Source organism: Dermochelys coriacea, chromosome 1 (genome assembly GCF_009764565.3).
Source record: "Dermochelys coriacea isolate rDerCor1 chromosome 1, rDerCor1.pri.v4, whole genome shotgun sequence".
NCBI lineage: Eukaryota > Metazoa > Chordata > Testudines > Dermochelyidae > Dermochelys > Dermochelys coriacea.
This window is the reverse complement of record NC_050068.2, coordinates 299642885-299666126: the sequence shown is the minus strand read 5'-3', so window position 1 is coordinate 299666126 and position 23242 is coordinate 299642885. Positions and strand designations below refer to the sequence as shown.

At 41.4% G+C, this 23242-nt stretch overlaps 1 protein-coding gene across 8 annotated transcripts in view; it reads left to right on the top strand.

Moving 5' to 3' along the window:
* Positions 1-23242, top strand: part of CNTN1 (contactin 1) — a 434625-nt gene that overhangs the window by 229041 nt on the left and 182342 nt on the right. For all 8 annotated transcript variants that reach the window (XM_038373409.2, XM_038373417.2, XM_043494720.1 and 5 more), the window contains one exon: positions 17046-17178. In XM_038373409.2, the coding sequence (XP_038229337.1) occupies positions 17118-17178 (61 nt within the window). In that variant the 5' untranslated portion in view covers positions 17046-17117. The remainder of the gene's footprint in view (positions 1-17045; positions 17179-23242) is intronic.

The window sequence follows — 23242 nt, the reverse complement described above, 5'->3', positions numbered from 1 at the left end:
CACTTTGGTGCTATCAAATTTTAATCAGGCATACATTACTCCTAAAACGTTTACTTTTTTAACAAATAAATTCTTTTGATTACCAATGTATATGCACAATACTAGTATGATAGATTGTAATGTCTAAACTAGCACTTTTATATGGATAAATCCTATATGTCATTATGGAAATTTAGTCTCTTCAGTCTTGGCCCTCAGTATATGTTGAGTTTTTCAACAGTTCAGTAACAGAAACTTTATTGTTTTTTGCTTAAATACTACTTAGGTTTTAGTAAAACCCATGTCTGTGGTTGATGGTATATTCAAATCAATCATTTAGACTTGGAACCATAGCCAGTGTTAACAGTGAACTAAAAAAACAAAACAAATTGTTGGATTCTTACAGGTTCCCTCCTCCTAATGATATGTTCCTATTGTCAGCTATCTGGGACAAAGATTAAATAAGTTAAGAGATAACATTTATATGAATGCATTAGGCAATAAAAGACACAAGGTTATATTCATGTCATACCTGCCCGCATTGCATTCCACTATTATTCATTATTTGATAAACCTCACCATTCTTGATGCCACATTTCAGGAAAGATGTGGACAAATTGGAGACAGTCCAGAGAAGAGCATCAAAAATGATTAAAGATCTAGAAAACATGACCTATGAGCGAAGACTGAAAAAATTCGGTTTGTTTAGTTTGGAAAAGAGAAGACAGAGGGGACATGATAACAATTTTCAAATTCATAAAATACTCCTGGGGGAGATTCTGCACCAAAAAAATCGTAATTCTGTGCCAAAAAATTCAAAATTCTGCATACTTTATTTGTCAAAATAATGCAGTATAATCACTGTAGTTTCAATTGTTTTAGTAATTTATTTAAACTACAATACAGAAAGAATTCACAATAACTATTCACCATTTCCTAAACACATGAAAGTTAAGTTACAAACACTTGGTTACTAATATCCTGCATTTCAGTTATAATCCTGGATTTTCATTTAAATTACATTACAGAACACCAAACAGCAAAAAAAAAAAAAAAAAAAGGTAGAAAATCATTTTAAAAGTCATACAGTTTTGCTAATCATTGTCCTGGACCTGGCTGGGTACTTTGGCAAGTGCTTGGTTCTGATTGTCCTGACATTTTACTAACTGCCTCATTAATGTTTTATTTGCACTCAGTCTTTTTTTTTAAATGAGTAAGTAAAATAATTCCTGAGCTGTAATCTAACCTCATTGTGCCACTTTGGCACAGGAAAAAAAGTGAGAAAGCACATAGATTTTCCTAGCTGAGGATTCCCTGACTGTCATTCATAATAAGGCTCCTTCACATCACTCTGGCAATGTAGGGGCCTTAAAACTTTCACAGGTTTTATGTTCCTGGGGGAATTGACTGAGAATGGGAACAGCTAACTAACAATAGGAACATTAACAATGTAATTACATAGGCAGGCTGCTACATTTCTGCCTCAGAGAATGAGATTAATTAACCATCAACAGCAACTTTAACAACCTTACTACACAGTCAGGCTGCTACATTTCTGCCTCTAGTCTGGCTCATGCATAATAAAAATCCCTATTCATCCATGCCAGCGAGCTGCAGTCGCAAGAGAGAGGGATAGTCTCTGTCTCTATCTCTCTGTCTCTCTCTCTCTCTCTCTCACTTGTTGGCAGGCACATATGCCCAGCCCCAGCCCCCTGATGGTGATCAACCACACAGGCACGCACACCCAGCCTCTCCACCATCTCTGAGCCTGCTCCAGGCATGCTGGAACAGACATGCTGCCTCATCTGCCAGGGAAGGGGCATGTGTCCCCAGGCAGAATTTTTTTTTTGGATTTTTCTGCACGGGGGTCACAGAAAAATGTGGATCATATGAATTCTGTGCCCATGCAGAGGTGCAGAATTCTGTCAGGAGTAATAAAAGATTGTTACAAGGAGGAGAAGAAATATTCATTCTTCTTAACCTCTGAGGATAAGACAAGAAGCAATGGGCTTAAATAGCAGAAAGGGAGGTTTAGGTTGGACATTAGGAAAAACTTCCTAACTGTCAGGATGGTTAAGCACTGAAATAAATTGCCTAGGGAGGTTGTGATATCTCCATCTTTGGAGATTTTTAAGAGCAGGTTAGACAAACTCCTATCTAGATAATACTTAGTCCTGGCATGAGTGTAGGGGACTGGACTAGATGACCTCTTGAAGTCCCTTTCAGTCCTATGATTCTATGATTGTAGAAGTCACAAAATGATATTTCCTGTTTTGGGCATTTTATAATCTGAAAAATCATAAAGGGAGAAAGGGGAGTGCTAGGAAGCAGAGGCATGGGATTTTGGTGATAAATGACTAGATGAAAGATATAGGGCAGAGCAGAGTTGGGAAGGGAATTGAAAATGAGGGCAAAACATTTAAACTTGATGCGATAGACAAAGAAGTACCTACATATGTGGGTGTGGGTGCATGATCTGAATCCCTGGAAATGAAAATAACTTCAACAGCCACGTTTTAGATGGATCAGAGTGGTGGAAGGCAGGCAGTGTTTCCTCATAACACTCCTGGGACAAAGCTACTTTAACCCATGCTGGGAGCACCAAATGAGCTCTGCATGCAGGACCTACTGAGGGAGAGTCTGAATTAGCTCATTAACTTTCCCAGCTGGCATGGCCTTGCCAGCTTTGTGGTGCGTATGCACATATTTGGTGCTGACTTGGCTGCATATTCCCTTTCCTTGCCCAAGAGAAGTGTGGCCACCTTGTATGGCCATAGCTTTGTGTCTTAGTGGACTTTCTACCACTGGAACCCTCTGCTAGATTTTCATTGTAAACCCTGATGATCTGTATTTATGGATTCTGTATCACTGATTACTGGGAATTACCAGAGCTAGACATGTGGCCTATGTGGTAACTACAACGGGCGGGAGAATGATGATCTCCAGTGGCAGGGTGGCTCTACACCATTGATTACTGGGAGTTGCCTAGGGCATTGCAGTGTGTGCATAATGAATTATTTGGTTAGGAGGTGGCAGCCTGGGAGGAGCAGATGTAAAGGTTAGGGGGGCACAGATAATATTGTAGTTAAGATTGACCAACGCTTCCCATTATACGACTCTATTTTCAGTTACTTATAACTGTCAAACTTTTACTGTTTGAATTGAAATTTTCCATGCTAGGGGTCTGCCTCAGGCTGAGGTTTGTATTTTTTTAAGTTTCAGAAAAATTGGTTAGCCATTTCTTAGAATGAGATTTGGAGAAAATTTGTTGCTTTGATTTTGTTAAAATTCTTACAGCTGTTTCATTGAGAAATTCTAGAGCTACCAGGCTTTGGAACAGGGATTTATAAGTTGGTCGGAGAGTTGTCTTTATGTCTGGAATGTGTGTTTTACTGTTAATATGGGGGGAAACTAGCAACATTTGGCTAAGTTATAACCCTTTGAAAAATGTTAGCTCACACATGATCAGTAGAGACCTGTTAGAGTGTGGCAGGTAAATTCTCTGAAGATTCTTTCTGCACAGAGCACACTGCAGCTAAGGGATGCAAGTACTGAGCCAGACTTTCCTTCAAATCACTACTCCCCGCTGCCAGAGATGGCTGTGGTCCCTGGCCCTGATTTGAGAGCTGTTTCTCCTATGCTCTCAATGCTCCTCCTGTTAGGCCCAGGCAATGAGGAGGAGGAAGCAGAAGGGACAGAGTATGTGATCACGTATTTAAAAACTATTATAATGCATACTGATAAGAGGGCCAAATTCAGATTGTATGAGCAACCTTAATACTAGCATTTCCTGACGCTTGACTGCTGACTTTGCAACCTTAAGGTTTTTGTGTATCATTCATTCATTCAATGATACTACCAGGACTGCCTGATGTTTTGTACAATAATCAAAGGCCTGACAACACCCATTGACGTAAATTAGATTCTTTCTGTTGATCTCATTGGGCATTACATCAGGTCCCACTAAAAGGGAAAATAAAAAACCCAAAACTACTATTGTCTCATGCTTACTACCAATAAGTATTGGGGAAACTGGTACTTTCAGGTTCCACTGTCTGATAACTGCGGCAACCACTGTATATCCTTCTCTTGATTTCATTTAGACCAGTGGTTCTCAAACTTTTTTTTTTGCAGAGCACTTGAAAATTGCGGAGGGTTTTGGCAGACCACTTAATGATCTTTCCATATGTCGTTTGTAGCATTAGCTAACTATTGTAAAAAGCTTTGGATAAAAATGCTATATAAAAAAATTAATAATTCACATTTTTTTGTTCTACAAATAAAAGCACACGATTCATATTTTAATATCAATAGTCTTACCTTTCTAATGCAATGGATGTGCCCTCTCTCCCCCCATCGCGGCAGCCACCGAGCTGGGGCTGGGAAAGAGGGGGGTCTCTCCCTCTCTCCCCCGCCGCAGCAGCCCCCGAGCTGGGGCTCGGAATGAGGATCATCTCTCTCCAGCAGCTGCAATCCTGGAGCTGGGGAAAGTCGCCTCTTTCTCTGGCCAGCCCTCCACATCCCAAATTCCTCTGACCCCCTCTTCTCACTCCATTGCCCCCTCCCTCCTACAGCCTATTCCCCCCAAGGCCACCACCTCACATATGCATTTTCTCCAGGGTCCAGGCCTGCACGACTCCACTAATTAGGTGGTGGTCCTTCACTCTCATGTGCAGCTGCCCAGATGCGCACCTTAGAGGGAACTATCCGTGAACCACCTGAAATGGAGGTCGCCTACCACTGGTGGTCCATGGACCACAGTTTGAGAACCTCTGCCATAACCTATTTTTCCAGAGGCTCACATGTGATGAAACAGCAGTTCAAGTATTTAACTGACCTAATATCTGCAAAAATATGTTACAAGGAGCAAGACTTTTGCCTTGTTTGCAGAATATTTTACAGAGAGTACGTCAGTGCAATCAAGAAATCCAATATTTTTGTTATTGTTAAAATGTCATGATTTGATTTCTAATCTAATATTTGAAAGGTTTTGGCTCTGCATTTGATCCAATGGCTGTTCTAATAGCATAGCCTCCCTCACAACAATGCATCTCTTGGTTGACTGAGCATTCTGAGAGATTTCTATTTATTTTATGTGGCCCAGAGGTTAAGTTGCAGCTGATGTGCAACAAATGCATGACATTTATTCATTTATACCTAGCAAAATACAAACGCTAAACACTTCCTAATTTATTATAAATAAGAAAGCTATAAAAAAAGATAATTTTGATAATATTGCAAATATTCTGAAACCTACGTAAATGAATATAATTTAACTTTAAATGTTCAGAGTACGACAAAGTCTAACTAATGATTAAGCATCCATGAATATTAATCTTCAATACTGTCTATATAGAGATTCTTTCCATCATATCAGAATTCAAAATATTTTAAACAGTCTGATTATTTTCAATATTCCCCCCTCATGACAGCTCAAATCCTTAAAAATTAGCATGTATCTTGATAACAGCTACTTGGAAATGTGAATTTGTTTCTTAGACTTTAAAACTGAAAGGCACAAACATATTATTCCAAAATCAACTAGAGAATTCTAGTAAACACTGAATTGATTTTTTTTCCTTTTTCCTCCTGTTTGCAGCTGCCTGCTTGTCTAATTCGTATTGTTTATACACAGGATGAAAGAGATGTTTCTCTTTCATTCTCATTCTCAACAGATGTGAGTGATTGATGTAAAAAAACCCACTCTGGTTTAAAGAGAGTTGCTAGGAAACGTGCAGTTCGAAAATGAAATCTCCCACTGAGCTTGTCTTCAGCTGTACAATAAAAAAAAGTGTTATGGCCATGTTCTGGTTCTGAGACTATAAGAATAAACAGATAACTTTTCATAGGTAGAAGTAAATCTAGTTTGAATTTATTTAAAACACTTCATTTTGGAAATGTTTTAAAAAGATTTGCTTACTTTATATATTGTAAACCATTTAATTTATCTGAATAGTTCCCAAGACTCTATTTCAACCAGTACATGTTACTAAACTTGAGGGAGGCGAAAAGCAGACAGAAAATAAACGTGCAGTGTTGGAAAGAAACTCAATTTAAACTTACAAATCTTTGTTTTAATATTTCTCAGAAATGGAACTTTTATACTATACTTTCAGACTAGATGATCATGATGGTCCCTTCTGACTTTAAAGTCTAGGAATCTACTTAATTTTTTAAGTAAAATGATTATATGAAGGAAAAAAAACAAAATAAATCCACAAAAATGCTGTGCTGATTTCTTTTTTGAAACAATAATTGAGTCAGATATCCAAGTGTAGACAGTAGTAACCAAGAGTGATGAGACATAACCCAAATTTCCTGAGAAAGTTAATCTGTTTTCAATGTGTAAACAGATAGTATGAAGAAAAAATAACTGGTTATCTGTATTGAAAAAATGTCCAATTTTAAAAAGTGAGTATTTCTTATTGTTTTTTTATTTTGTTTTTCCCTTCAATGTTCTTGTTTTCTTTACTAATTTGAGTCTTTAATATTTTAGAGTTTGGAATCTATGTTCTGAGTGAAATTTGAGCATCTTAGATCCAGAGTAAAATGACTTGGACTTTGTTGTTGTTGGGTGCTGTAATGTTTATGTTAATACTAAAGGAGGGGAGAGTTTGGAAAATGGAAAATGGAAATTACTTGACATGAAATTGTATATATGTTCAAGAAAGAAAATGCAGCAATATGCTCTTTTGCCTGGTAAGGATTTGTAGTGTTTGACAAAAAGACTATTGATCTTTTCAGTTGTTTGTTTGTTAAAACTGTTAACTAAGAGGCAGGCAAACATAATATTCCCTAAAGAGGACTTTTAGGCATGTGAGTATAGCAGTTAACTATTGGGAAGTGTGTGATCTTGGTGTTATTACCCAAAGAGATAAAAACAGCCTGTTGTTGATAGCATAAGGCATATGAATGAAGGACTTGGAGGATTGGTTTTCAGCCCACTTGCTCCCACAATGATGTTTAAATACAGTGTTTAAGTACATCTGAGAAACACTTTTCATTATCTGAAAGCGTGTAAAAACATTCTTTTTTGCAGCTCCATGATTCAAGAAAAATGATGCATCTCTTTTAACAGTTAACATTTAGGTCAATATCTTGTACATATCATGCATTATGAATTGCCCAGCATATTAACCTTTCTTGTGCAAAAATAATAGTTTATAATTGAAATACTAACTGACCCTTAATCACAGTGCAATAATTAACTAATAACTAGAAAGATGTGATGCCATAAAAAGCAATGCGGGGGAGAGGGACTTCGACTAATGTCTATACACAGGGAGGCTCACAATGCAATTAAGAAAAATAATACCTCTTACTGGTCATTTAACATATCTGGGAAAGGAGCGGATTACAAAAAGTCAAAATGGAAAATCATACTTTTATTTTCACTTTTCTATTAGATAACAGACAAGGCAAAGAAAATCACATAATACTTCATTTAATTATATAAGAAGCTTAACAGAAAAGCAAAAAAAACCCCAAGGAAACTAACAGAAAAGGCTGCTATTGCTAGAGGTCTATGTTTTTTGACACCAGAACAGAAACATGAGGGTAAAACATCAGAGACTAGCATATATTTTCCTTTTAGAGAAAGTGGCATGTTAAAAGAAACTGTAGTGGAAACTGGACCTCCAAAACCAGCAGAGTTACATTTGGATTATACAGTGTCAATCATTATAATTTACAGCAAAACACAAGAGAATGTGTTTCTGTTTCTCAATACAAAGATTTTTCAAGCTGTAGAACCTATTGTTTACAAGTACTTGGCTGTGAGCATGAGTAAAGAAGGTATTAATCTTTTCTGTGGTTACTCCAGGGAGAGAAATTGCAATTTCCAGAGAAGGTGAGAGAGAGGAAGGGGGGGGGGGGGGAAACGGTAATTCTGAGGCAGCATATGATGTGGTATCATGATCGTGCTTTAGTGCTGATTCTACTTAAGATGCCATTGCAGGTGCCACTAGAGATTTACATAAAGAAAGAGGGTGAGAACCAGTAAACAAGTAAATTATACTTGCTTGGAACACAGGACCTATCTTATTGCTTTCTGGGAATATATTAATATCAATCTATAGATTGATGGGAAGTGTACACTGGGCTGCAGAAGCTCCACAAAACTACCGAACTAATTAAAGAGAATTGAAATATCAAAAACTACTTACTGCCAAATCCCTACCTTTTAAAGAATTATTGCTGAATGAGAATAAGGGAGCTATACTGGTGCACAAATAGTTTTGCTGAGCTAAATCTTGAGGTGCTGGACACATGCAATTCCAGTGGACAAAATGTTGAAATATTTACTAAATCAAAATTCCCGTATTCAGACAAAACAGCTATTGAAGCACACAGGCCACTGTGTTTGCTAGAGAATTTTATTCTATTAGACAACTAGATTTTAGTAAATTTTAGTAATTTTAGTAAAGAGCAGTTTGAATAGTTAGTTATTAATATTATGCATTTAGAGCATTTTGGCGTTAGCACGGCACTTATGAACTGATTCTGATTTTCTCTGAAAAGATTCAGCATCTGTAAAAAAAAAAAAAAAAAAAAAAAAAATTGCCAAAGAATTTAGATAGATAGTTTCCAGATTTTAAGTTGTTTTCAAACTGTTCACTTCAACTAGTTGCTGTTTGTTGTATGATTACATATTGTGCTGGAGAGTGATGCTGGGTGCCACAAAATGTATCTGTGACCTATTGGCAATCACAGTCAGGATGGAGGCTCATGGACCTCCTTTCATTCAAGCTAAATGAAAGAAGCAATTAAGCACCTTTATTGAGTAAAATTGCTAAAACAATAGAAGCCAGCACCCAAGGAACTGGGCCATATGAGAAGGCCTGAGCAAGAACTAAGTCAGGGAGAATAAAACAGGGACTGATTGCAAATATAGTGTCTGGGACATTGACAGGTGGAGTTGTATGTATCAGAAGCAGAAAGTGATCAGGAAGCTGAATAGATAGTGAGAGAAGCATTGGTATAATGGCTGTGAGAGAGCAGAGATAGAGCTCCTTGTGGCACAGGTCTGACTAGAAAGCAGGCTTAGATTTCTGAACACTGAAACTGCCTCCTATTGTTTGTTCATACTGTGTTCATGGAAATGTCCTCCCAGTTTGACAGTGAATGATGAATAACTACTCTTTGAGTATGGTCTTTCAATCAGTTGTGCATCTACTTTATAGTAAGATAATTTAGATCACAATTCCCTGATTTGCTTATGAGAACATCATGTAGGACTGTCTCAAAAGCCTGACTAAAATCCAGTACATCATGTCTACAGCTTTCCTTATCCACTAAGCCAATAACCCTGTCAAAGAAGGAGTTTAGGTTGGTTTGGCATGATTTGTTCTTGACAAATCCATGCTGGCTGTAACTTATAACCCTATTATCCTCCAGGTGCTTACAAATTGATTGTCTAATAATTTGTTCCAGTATCCTTCCAGGTATCAGAGATAGGATAACTGGCTTGTAATTCCCCGGTCCTCTTTGTTTCCCTTTTTAAAGATAGATACTAGGTTTGCCCTTCTCCAGCCCTCTGGGAATGCACCCAACCTCTGAGAGTTCTCAAAGATGATCATTAATGGTTCTAAGATTGCTTCAACTAATTCCTTAAGTATCCTATGATGAAGTTCATCAGGCCCTGCCAACTTGAATACATCTAACTTATCTAAATATTCTTTAACCTGTTCTTTTCCTATTTTCTCTTGTGATCCTTTCCCTTTGTTGTTAATAATTGTGTTAATCATCTGGTCATAACTAACCTTTTCAGTGAAGACTGAAGTAAAATAGATACTGAACATCTCAGCCTTCTAGATGTCATCACTTATTAGCTCTCCTTCCCCACTAAGCAGAGGACCTGCACTTTCCTTCATTTTTTCTTGCTCTAGACAACAAGCAGATGCCAACGATACTATAGAATGTCTATTGTCCAAGAGTGTGTGTGTAAGTAAAATATTTATTTACAGAACTAAAACCCCCAAATGATATTGCTTAGTGAAATTCACTGGGATAGCTCTGTGTTACACTGTACAATTCATTTAATTGTCATGTAATTAAGTACAAACAAGAGTGCATCATCTGTCATGCCTACAGCATTAACTCTACCTCATCTTCCTCACCTTCACTCTTTCCCAACTAAACACAAACAAAAGTATCTTGTGTCTTTACTTAAAAGTCTGCCCTTATCTTAAAAATAAAGAAAAGTGGTCTGTATTTCAATAGGTATTTTCAACTATTTTTGTATTGTGGTAAAACCGTTAGCAGAATATTACTGCAAATGTACAGTGTATCACACAGCCATCCTAGTGAATTTCACTTAGCAATATCATTTGAGGGTTTTAGTTCCTTAAGAGTGTATGTGTACGTAAATGGAAATCCATTTAAATTAGAGACATTTTATAGCACCATTGGCAACTGACTGATGTCTAGAGACAATTAAATACTAAACAATTAACTGCAAGATTGTGAACTGAATTACACAGCTACTCAGGAAATAAGAACCTTCCTTGCTCCCCTGCACTTGCTACTCAGTCCTTGGATTTGGGACTGGTGCACAGGAGCAAAGACGATCTGTGTGCTCTCCACTGTCCCAACCCAGAGCATGTGGGTTAGGAGCTGAGCCTTAGTTCTTCACCCCTGTGCACCAGCCAGTGGTGTTTAGCTACTGGTATAGATCTTGAGCGCTACCCATTACTCAGTGCTGTGGTTGAAGACTTGTTGATTTAGTTGCACAATAGAATTGCTAAAGCCACAAATGTAGGGAAGACAGAGAGAGATGCCAGGTAGTATGCAATATATGTCATTAGTTTCATTAAATTAAAAAAAAGTAATTGGTAATTCTAGGTGCTGTAGCAGCTGATAAGATTTATGAAAAGTGAGTCAGTTTAAGTAATGAAAACTGCTAACTCTTCAAAGCAGATCTAGAAAATGAGCAATTAAACGCTTACCAAAATTCCAAGAGGCTAAAATAAAAACAAATACAAAACAATAATTGGGTTCAAGTAACATGCCATTCCTAAAAAGCTTTGATTAGAACTTGTCACTGTGATAATTTACTAGTGAATTGTTGCAATTATGCATATTCATGTTTTGAGAAAGGGTGGAGAAATAGAGATTTCCACTAGATTATTGTATCTATTTATAATGTAATCTTGGTGGATCCTCCAGTTCTCTAATCATTTTCCAAGCATAAGTGTGTATAATTGTAGTAATAGGCTAGTACACTAATAATAAGGGACTTGATTCTCCTCTGCTGGCTAAATGTGGCAAAACTGGAACTCCTTCTAAACACACTTCCCTTCCTGCTCACTCCATCACCACAGACCGGGGGTTTTCAGCCTGGGAGTGATGAACTGGTGTCACAGGAATTTGAACACTCTGTCATTCCCATATTGTAGAATAGGGACAGCTAAACAGGAGGGAGTCCCAGATAGGTCCTGGTATGGAAACTGGCATAAACGGACAACTCCACTAGCCTTCCTATCACTCCAACCTGGGGATTATTTTACAACCCTCCCTTTCCCTTCTCTCTTCATATCCAGGCTCTCATCAAGTCTTGCTTCTTCCTGTAACATTACTAAAATCTGTTCCTTCCTCTCTATCTCCACTGGAGCTACTGCAACTTTCCCCTCCCTGGCCTTCCCGAATCTTCCTTTTCCTCTCTCCAGACTGTTCAACATGCTATAAATAAAATAACCTTCCTCCCCTGCTGCTCTGTCTATTCCACTGCCACTCCTTCAGTCTTTTCACTAGCTTCTGGTCTCTTGCTTTAAAAAGTTCAAGCTTCTTTTCTTCATTTTGGTGTTACAGGCTTCTTGCTTTCTTTTTCTCCTGCTACTCTCACTGTCATGTTTCTCCCCCACACAAATACACCTGGAACACCATCCCACTTCCAGTGCGCTAAGAATCTTCTTTATCTGCTTCCAGATGCCATTTTTTTGACTGCTGACTTCCACCTTTGTGCTGACTATTCCCCTGTTCTTTCCCTACCTTGCACTATTTTCTGTCTCGCGTGATCTTTGTTTTAACTGTAGTCCTCCCTTCCCTTGTCTGTTATCTTTATTTTCCTGTGTGTGTGTGTTTAATATTCAAATTACTAGCTAAATGATGTGAAATACTGAGTTTATTCAAAAGTGCAAAGCCACAATAGTCTTGTGCCGCTTAGTTAGGTCCTAAAAGGTGTGCAGTTGAAACGAAGTCCTGCAGAGGAATGGTGAGGAGCTGCAGCACTCTGGAGCTATTCTGGGCGGCGTTGTGCCTTAGCGAGTTACAATGTCCCTGCTGTACAAGGTGCAGCATAAACTCTATTCTGCAGCTAGTCAGCCTCTTTGGCTAGTGTGTGTGTGGGAGAGAGAGAGAGAGAGAGAGAGAGAGAGAGAGTGCAGAGCCAGTGCCTCAATTTCTCTCCACCTCTTTAGGGTGCCGGGAGCTCCAGGGAGCTCAGAAGGATCAGTTCTCCTGTGTTTAGCAGAGTGTGGGGACTGCAATTGTGGCTGGATCATGTGGAGAAAAACAAAATTGTCAAAAGGGAAATAAATGCTTTAGTACTCGGCCCATTGAATTAAATAATAATGAAATCTGACACTGAGGCAGGCAAGCATTTGCTGTTTTCAGTATGTGTTTTAAAATATTTTCTTAATTTGCTAGAATTACATGTCATTGTAAAAAATACATGCTAGTAAAAGACATAGAGAAAGAAATCTATCTAGGCACGTAGTCATTCTCAGCCTGTGCAGGAAAATAAAGCAAGTCTTTCTGATGGGGAACACTTTTCACTTATGACACGATATGCCTCTTACTCCAAAGAGAAAAAGGTGCAGAGCTTCAAGAGAGAGAATCTTTTAATCCTTAATTAAATAGCAGACATGATGCATGAGCAATGCATCCACAACCCTGTCTCTTCTGATAGGGCTGCTGTCTTAGATCATTTTGAACAGCCGCTTGGGCAGCTGGGTAGCAACATCATGCTCAGTCATACTATCCTAGTTCTATAAAAAGTAACCTGTGCACTGTCTCATTTAATAGCAGGCAGTACTGCTGTCTTGAGCCAGAGAAATATATCAAAATGCCTCACTCCTCTTCTATAAGCCAAGATGAATCAGGTTAGATGTAGTGTATATGCCGTTCTTGCTCAGCTGAAATCATTGGAAGTAAAGGAAGATTTTTATATCTTGGCAGGGTGTCTTTCTGTACTCACAGCTAAGTATGCTTGGGGATTTACAGCATGGGGACTTACAACCACAACTTCCATTAACCCTAATTTCTGATGAGGTAGGGGAGAGAAGAGGTTTTCAAAACTGAACATAATTTCCACAAAGATAAATACAAAGGGAGAAGACGGAAGGGCCTTGCATCAGCAATAGTGCCTTTAATTTCATATAGATGACATAGTCTTACTGTTAATGCTGTTTAACCCATTGCTTTATTATATTCAAATACAGTTATTAGGTGATGACCTGGTAACGTTAACATGAGTAACATTGTTACTATTATTCCCAGTGGAATTATTGTTTGATTGTTATTTAATTATGTACATCGTTTTGCAGTAACTATCCATGTAACTCATGCCAGGCAATAGGGAATGAACAAACAACCTCATAAAATGATTAGCTTCATAATCAGGAAACGTTCATCCCTTTGGAAATGTTTTGAATAACTGGCAGCATCTCTCTCCTATTGGTCCAGGAGAAATGTGAAAAATATTTGTCATGGTACTACCCAGTGCTGCTTCTTGGAAGGGGAGAAAGGGAACCAGAGAACCCACTTCCTGGCACTGGTTTTAGAATTCAGCGATGGCTGCTATGAGGTAGCGGGTCTATTAAAACACTGCAAATTCCTGCTCTGGTCCTGTTGCATTGCCATACTGTTCAGTGGATTATGCTGTATGTTAACATTTTCTGGTTTTCTAGAAGAGAATTCTTTTTAATTATGCATTTCAGGCAAAACAGACAGTAGTGCTGGACTTTGAAGAAGCTTTAGTGCTATGGTAAAGGAAGGAGGGAAAGATTTTTAGTGGAAAAATATTCCATGTAGATTAGCAAATTCACCTAGAGTACATATACATGTACATGTGTATTAACTAAGAATCTTTTTCTTGGGGGCTGTTTTGAAATAAGCCAGAGTTCCTTGGACTGCCCTACAGTTGTATGTATATTCTGTTGCACTTTAGCTGTTTTTTAATCTGAACAATATAATTAACAGGCTCTGACAGCTAAAACAGTTTTTAGGCTGCTGTTAAAGCTTTCATCTACTAGACTGAAAAAGAGCAAACCCACCAAATCTGTCATTCTCTGCCCTGTATAGATTGCACTAGGACACTGTATACCATATTTCCATACAATGAATGAATATTACATGGCTTTATAAAGATTTTTTTATAAACCCCACCATCGGCACTGGTGCAAAGTTGCATGGAAGACCAATGAAAGGAGATCCCCAGAGGTCTGGTATTCGTGATTAGTTCAGATAAGGATTCTAAAGTGAGGCACCCCATCAGGCCTGCTAGCATTCCTCCACATCTTTCGGCAGGTGTATAGAGGGAAGATAATTGTTCTTCTCTCCTAGTGCTACTTCTGCATTCTCTGGCCTCTCTCTATTACCTCTTGAAGATCTGAAGCTGCTGCCTCTGATGATGATGATGATGGGTGGGTAAATAAGTGAGGCAGCTGGCCCTGGTGATTGCTACCTCCTGGCTATCTCTCCTGCTTTCTGCAGAGAAAAAGCAGAGGACCATAAGATGCAGCTGGGGAGGAGGAAAGGACCTTCAGAGCATTTACAACAGCAGACCCTAGTGGTGAGGAGAAACAGTTACAGTTCCTTAGAGATGGACACAAAGATAGGGCATTGAGGTGGACCTGACAAGAACATTGTGGGATCTCAGAAACAGAATCCCCATGAATCCAAATGGCATTTGTTCCAGAATATAGCTTTAAATCTCTCTGATTTAAAGTTCAAAGGCCTATTTTTCTGGGTATTACAGAATCCTATTTCTGTAGTGTTTTTGTTTTCTTTTCTGAGCAACCTCCATGATTTTTTAGTAGAACTGAAAATATTTATCAGCCTGCTGTTTCTCCTTTCTGACTGTTCACATCCATTCTGGGCTACTTCCTTATAGAAATCTGTACATTATAAAAGGTGTTTTGATAATGAATAATCAGTTGCCCAGATAAGTCGCATGAAAGTGCACATTAGGACAAACAAGGTGGAGGTGGAAACAGAGAGAGTAAGCAGGTAGGATCAAAGTCATTTGTTTTTTTAAAAAAATAGAGTAAAAATTTCAACAGAGCCATGTACCCAGATCCTCAAAGGTAGTTAGATACCTAACTCCCATTGATTTCAGTGGGAGTAATGTGGCTAAATAGTCTCTATATGCAAGCCAGTAGACATAATCAGAATCACCAGCACATGACAAAGCAAGCTGGTAGAAAACAGTTTTGGAATTGAGAAAAGAGAGGTTTCATGATGCCTGTGTTAGCCAATATATAAACATGCATTGGGATCCAAAGGAAAAAAAAGGTCTAGAACAGTGGTTCTCAAAGCCAGTCCACCGCTTGTTCAGGGAAAGCCCCCTGGCGGGCCAGACTGGTTTGTTTACCTGCCGCTTCCGCAAGTTCGGCTGATCACGGCTCCAGGCCAATGGGGGCTGCAGAAAGCGGCACAGGCCAAGGGACATGCTGGCCGCCCTTCCCGCAGCCCCCATTGGCCTGGAGCGGTGTACCGCGGCCAATGGAAGCCGCGATCGGCTGACCTGTGGACACGGCAGGTAAACAAACCGACCCGGCCCGCCAGGAGGCTTTCCCTGAACAAGCGGCAGACTGGCTTTGAGAACCACTGGTCTAGAAGACACTATGTGAGGATTTTAATCTTTAGTAAAAGGCGTTCAAATATATTTCTACCATATTTGTTTTAGAGTCACAAAGGCCAAAAAAAAAATACGCCACCTAAGAACAGGAGTAAACCAAATGGATGGTGTCCACTCATGGGTAGGATATGCAAATATTCCATCAGTAATGAATTGGAAATCATACCGTATCCACAGGTCATAGAGAAACTAGTGACACAGCAGAACCAATGAGCAGAAGAAAAGAGAAATGTGAACAAGACATGAAGGATGTAAAGGATGCTTTTATACATGCATGGCAAGAAACCCATTAAACAAAACAAAATACATACTTCAATCACCATGATTCACTGCCTAAAGAAATAGATAACAGGCATCAGAAAAGAAAAAGCTAGCAAAATATTCTAATCTAAGCAAGCAGGAAATATAGAAGCAAAGAATTCTGGAAAACTATGTCTGAACTCTGGAAGGATCCAAATGAAGCTGTGTGGATGCATTACTGGGTTCACTACACTCTTTGCCACCCACCCACATACAGAATATAAAATAGCTCAAATCACATATAAAATAATAGACTAAAATAAATTCAAGGTTTTTAAAAAACCACTAAGCCAGAGAGTAAAAACTAAGATTCTTTCCACAAGTTTGTGAACTACAAATTAGAACTCTAACAACTACAACATGCTAAGCAAAAGAAATGCATTCTGAAAGAGATTGTGTGCCACCATTTCATGGTCATTTTTCTGTTAATGACACTGAAATGCCTGGGATTATTTGCAGTGTAAGGTGCTACTTGGCATGGGTAAGAGTGACAAAGTCTGGATTTATATCATTAGCTATAAACCAGAAACTTTTTTCCAAGACCTCCATGCTGTAAGGTGGGTATACAAATAGCACCCACATCCAAACCAGCCCTGGTTTTGGTTTTGCAAGATAAGCCAAAACAGAAGCTATTACATTAAGCCTTCCAGACTTTGAATAGCTCAGATGAATCATTATAAAGTGCTTTGAGAGCCTTTGATGAGAGATGCTCTGTAAATGTAAACTAAACATTTTTATCATCATACATTTGGTCTACCAGATTTGAGAGTACCCTTAATTTACAAATGTATTATTCTCTGTCTCTTAAACATGGGAAATGTAGCTGACTTAAATGTAGTACTAGTCTCTACAGGAACATTCTCTTATCAGCATTATTCACTCTTTTCCTTTCCTTTTTTATTATCAGGAATTTTTAGTTCTTTGAACACTGGGGCTGCAAGGAAAAATTCCTTTTGAAATAATCATCTCTGAATAGAAGATGAAAATGTGGTTCTTAATCAGTCATCTTGTTACAGTGTGTTTCATCTTCTGCCTGGCAGGTAAGACGACCTCTCATTTTAGTTAAATGAATTAACTTATTTTCAGTGCCACACATTTCAAGGTCAATGCTGGTGTTTATCAGATTTAATTTATTTGTGCAGATGTGGTGAGCTACTAAATGCGGATAATGAAACTGGAAGAAAGATTTTCACAGTATAACTGAAGCAATAGTCCGAAATAAAAATGAGTCTGACCTTGCATTTGTTTCTGGGTCTGTCTGATCTAGTAAATCTCCTTGATTTATCAAGTTTTACATAAAATTAATATAAGAAACAACTGTTCGTGGCCAGGTGACCAAAATCAGTAGAAGAATGGAAAGATGTCCATGGGAGGAGAGATTTAAAAGATTGGAACTGCTGTAATGTAGATTCCATTTAATTTAAAAAAAAAAACAGCATTCAGTTGCAGTGCCATATGGTGGTATCTGGCTACTTATCCTGCATAACTTGTTAATGTGGCATATGTTGACTTTAATAAAATTGTAAATAGTAAAACTACTCTAATTAGAGTTGGGCCCTTGCTGTAAAAATTCAGATTTTAGGGATCTAGTTTTCTAACACTTCAAAATTAGAGGGTGTTTAAAACTGAAATTCAGTCCTTTGTAGTGATAGCAGCCAATTACAAATTTCAGATCCAGGTTTGAATTATGACAACCAGCACCTATTCCAACCACCCAAAACATGAAGGACATCAAGACAGATAAATGTGCATTTCAAACATTAATTCCACCTTAAACAAATGTTATTTTTATAATGACACAATAAAGCTCAGTTTGTAGAGCCAACGTAGATAACATTGGGACATTTCGCTTATGTATGGACCACATGATTTAGCCTTCGATGTCTCAGAAGCAGAATACAGAATTTGTGTATTTTATAAAATGCTGCCTAAAGCAGATTTTGAAAAATTCAGGTACCTTGTGGAATTAATATGGGAAATTTTCTGCTCACATTGAGCCAGACTCTGAATCCCTTACTGCCATTGGCAAACAGTTACTCACGTGCAGTTCCTTTCAAGTTAATAGGGCTGCTTGTGTGAGTAACAGCTTACCAATGGGAGGGAGAGGTTCATGGTGTGGCCCAGTATTACCTCCCATACTGGACATGGTCATGGTTTTTCCCTGTTTGTGTTATTTATGGAAGTAGATCACAAAGCACGGTTACTGAGTCACAAAAGCTGAACAGCATTGTGATGTCAATTCATTGCTTCTAAGACAGTCCTTTCAGAAATGACTTCATAGCTTACAGTAGTGTAGTTTGGTTTAGTCATGGGAACACGAATATATTTTTGATCTCTGTTGGAATCATTCCATTTGATGTGTGTGTTTTACCCTGTCGTAGTGCACTAGAGAACAAATTCCAGTGACTGGCAAGGCATTAAGAATTCTTGAATGTAAAGTATTATACATTGCAGGGTTTTTTATATGGCTTTTGCTCAGTTCAGATGTGAGAGCTATTGTTGGGGAAGAGAGTAATTCATTCACTAGTTTCATTTAACCTGGGGCTTTTCTTGAAGAAAGGCTGTCACCTTCAGTCAGTAATGTTATCTATGCCATTTCATGCTAGCCACGTCAACATTTTGGTCAATGTGATTATCAGCTCCTGTAGCTAAGTGAGTGTTGGGTTTTGAGCCATATGTAAGTTGTGTGAGTGAATCAATGCACAAGTGTTCAGATATTTTGTTTGAAAGCAACCCCTAGATTATCCATCTAGTTATTTAATATGTATATTGTAGTTGTGCCCAGAGGCCATAAATCAGCCTCAGGGCTCCAATAACCTTGGTGCTCTAAAAATATACGAAGACCCAGTCCTTGCCCTGAATAGCGTGGAGTTTAAGAAGGGAAGGAGATGGAGAGAGTGATCCAATAAAATGATATGCTATTTTAATATGCATGTATACATTTATCATTATTCTATAAACAGATGAAATGAGTGTCATCCATCCTCATCTGCCCTTCCACGTGGCCATCATTGGTTAGTTAAAGTAATGTAATGGTCATGTAAGCATAATAGGAGAAGTGGGTCTTGAGGAGGGATTCAGAGCAGGATAGGGTAGTGGCCTTTCAAATCAGTTCAGACAGATGTTCCATGCAGCATGGAAGAAGACGCAGAGATGGTGGTAAGAGCACTTGATAAATATGCAGATAAAGGTGGTATCATTGACAAGGAGGAGGGTGTGGAAGTGATACAATAAAAGATGACGTTACATCAGAAGGGGTAGAGTTGTGAAGGTCTTTGGCAGTGAGTAAAACTGTCTTAAACTTGGTACAAAGGGAAAGAGAAGCTAGCGGAGGGCTTCAAATGGAAAGGGGAGTATAATGTCAAAGAAGTGGGCAAGGAAGATGGTCTCAGCAGATGTATTTTGAATAGATTGGGTGCTGCTATGAGTATCAGGGAAGCTGGAAGATAGGCCGTTAAAGTATTTAAGATGGAATATGATGAGTGCTTGAATGAGAGCTTTGGATATCTGGACAAAAGAGGATGGGGTGTCGGAATTAGCAAGATCTGGGTACAGCTGGGATGTGCAGGCCAAGGGAAAAGAGACATTGAGGATAATGTGTATGGGTGACAGGAAGAAGGAGGCTATCGACAGTGATAGAGAATGTGGGAAGAAAAGAAATTTTAGGAGGAAAGATCAAAAGTTCATTGAAGTTCATTAACAGGCTGAGGATTAGATGGAGGGAGACAAATCAGGAACTGAGAGGTAGATTTGTGAGCAGGCCCGCCGATGGGAGGGGCAGGTGTAAGGGGAACAATTGTTCAGTGACCCGGGTGATTTAAAGCAGCCTGGGGGCCCCTGGCCATCGCCAGCAGTGCAGCGGGGCTAAGGCAGGCTTCCTGCCCACCACCACTCTGCGCTGCTCTTGGAAGTGGCCGACACGTTTCTGTGGCCCCAGGGGAAGGGGTGTCTGCATGCTGTCCCCGTTCCAAGCGCTGACTCCGCAGCTCCCATTGTCTGGGAACTGTGGCCAATGGGAGCTGTGGGGGTAGTGCCTGTGGGCAGCAGCACAGAGACCCTCTGGGCCCCCCGCCTAGAGGCCGCTGCCAGAGGCATGTGCTGGTCACTTTTGGGAGCTGCCCGAGGTAAGCGCCAGTCCCCGACCCCCTCCTGCACCTCAATCCCCTGCCCCAGCCCAGAGCCTGTACCTCGCACCCAAATTCCCTCCCATAGCCTGCACCCCGCATCCTATCCCCCACCCAAACTCCCTCCGAGAGCCTGCACGCTCTCCTGCACTCAAACTTTCTCCCAGATCCTGACCCTTCACCCTCTCCTGCACCCAAACTCCCTCCCAGAGCCCGACCCCTCACCCCCTCCCGCACCCCAACCCTTTGCCCTAGCCTGGTGAAAGTGAGGGAGGGTGGGGAATAGCAAGCAATGGGGGGGGGGAATGGAGTGGCCAGGAGACGGGGCCGCAGAGAAGGGGTGGGGCAGGGGCGTGGTATAGGGGAAGGGGCAGGTCTTTGGGTTTGCACAATTAGACAGTTGGCATCCCTATCAGGTGGAAGCCCTGGCCATGCTGGAAGAGCACAGCCAGCAGCTCGCTGGGCACCAGCCAGCGCAGGGGCAGCACTGCCCAAATGTCAGGAGACCACATCCTCATGGGTGCAGCTTGTGTGTGCCTGGGGAACCCACTGACTGTTCTGCCCTGGGACCCGGAATTGCTGTTGGTGGGTGTAAGCATGCGGGACTCTCCCCTGGGGTGCCTCCTGCTGGTGTCCTGGGAATTAGCTCTACTTTTAGCCTTGGAGTGCCCTCTGTAGGCGGTGTCCTGCTTATGCGAGGCCCCCGTGGCCCTCCCGCACCCGGTGCCCCTTGTACACCGGGGTATTGCTCTCTGGCAGTAACCCCTCACTTGCAGGGTCTCCCCGTCCCGGGGAACCCCCACCCCGACCCCCTCCTCAGTCATAGGCTACTGCCAATCATCAGCTAGCCCCCGCGCCCTGGGGCAGACTGCAGTATAAGCCACTCATCACAGTCAAGGTTTGGACCTGCTGCCTCTGTCTAACCTTGGGCTGTCCCCTGCAACCCCAGTTCCTGTTGGGCCTAATACTGGTTCACAGCCTGGGGCTTTCCTGGACGGAGCTCCCTTGCTCCTCAGGCCCTTCCTCAGCCCTGTTCCAATCTAGGTCCCTGCAGTCAGATCCTTCCCTCTCAGAAGCTAGAGAGAGTCTCTTGAGCTTCAGCCCAGCAGCCCCTTTATAGGGCCAGCTGAGTCTGTTTGGGGCGTGGCCACAGCTGAGGCTGCCTCCCAAACAGCCCAGCCTAAGGCTCCCAGCCCGGTCCTCTCCAAGGGCTGGCTTGTAACCCTTTTGGGCCAGGAACGGGTGACCACCCCGCTACAGTAGGCCTGTTTGTGAGACTCTGCAAATGGAGTGTAAAGGGAAAAGAGGAGGACACCCAAGAGTGAGCCACAAACGGAAGAGGGTAGAGAAGAGTCCACTGAAAGAAACATTGAGGAACAAGGCATATTTGATAAGTTTAGAGGGGAAGGGAGAAAGGAAATGAGGAAGAAACTGAAGAGGTAGGAGGGTTTCTTGACAATAAGGAGCAGATGAGAGCATGTTTGCATTTTAAAGGGAGCAAGCCAAAAGTGAATGACTAAAAAGGAGAGAGATTTGGGAGGCTCGAATAGATGAGGTAAAGAGATGGTGGGTGGAAAGTAGGTGAAAAACCTAGGTAGTGATGACAGGGGAGAAGTAGGATGGGGAATATGGGAGATCGTGATAGATTTTATCAATCTTCTCCTGGAAGCTGTCATTAAGAACCTGCATGGAGAGGGAGGAGGAAGTGAAGGGTCCAGTGGGGAATTGATGGTGGCAAAAAGTAAGGTGGATTGTGGGCATGGTAGTGGGGAAATAATGCAGTTTGGGAAGAAATGTGGCAGAAGTGAAGGGGGAGAGTATGAATGTGTAGTTGTGATGGAGTTGAACCATGTATATTTTAATGTTTTATTAGCGTACATCAAATATTTATCATTCATTTCTGGTAATTCAAAACTAATGCTGCACATGAATGTGTTAAAACAACTGCTGAGGACTTTAAAGTAGGTTAAAACAAAAAGATACTAACAATTGCTATAGCAGTTCATTTCAAAATCTCATCAAAACACTGTCAGTGGGAAGCCTGCAGTTACTTTGATGAGCAGAAGTGGACAAGAGTCAATGCAGCTGCTTCGCAGGTGGAGATCATCTCCAGCAGTGGAGAAACATTTATTTTTCAGGTAAATCAGTGCTTGGAATCAGGGCTGGCTCTAGATTTTTTGTTGCCCAAAGCAAAAATATTTTGGCTGCGCCCCACCCCCAGCCCTGGGCTCCCCCTCATCCCCCCTGCCACCACAGCTCTCGGTCCCCCCCCGACTCCGCCCGCTCCCCCCTCACCTCCAGCCAGTGCGGCGCAGGGTCGGGGTAAGCGGCGGGGCTCCCGGGGCATGCCTCAGCCCAGGGTCCCTCCAGCCAGGGCTCCCGCCTCCAGGACCGGCTGGGAATCAGAAGGCCAGAGCAGGGGGACCTCCCTGGCAGGGGGCTGAGGAGCTGGGGCAGGGCAGCCCCAGAGGAAGCGGCCAGCAGGGAGCGGAGCCTCGGAGAGCGGGATGTGGGCCCTGCACAGCAATGCCCCGGGCAGCAGTCCCCTCTATGGACCCGCTGCTGATGCTCCTGGCCGCCCTGCCGCGGCCCCTGGGCGGCTCGGGCCGCTTTGCCCAGCCCCGGCTGCAGCACTGAGGGGTGGCTGCCCTACGGTACTTGCAGGTGGCTCCGTGCGCCCCACGTTGCGGACCCCAGCCCAAGTGTCCCGCCCTCCACATGTCAGAGGCTACCGGATGGCTCAGCCACGGCTGGCAGCGCGAACCACAGTAGCTCCAGGGCGCCCCCTGCGCGGCTGCTGCTGGACCCCAGTCCCAGGGCCAGCTTTGGCCACCCACTGCAGCTCTTCCACATGGACTTAGGTATCAGCTTGAAGGCTGGGACAGCATCTACCTGGGTGAGCGCCTGCAGGGCTGGCCCCCAAACAAAAAAAATAAAAATAAAAATGGCTTGAATGCTGCCCATGCAAATGTGCCGCCCC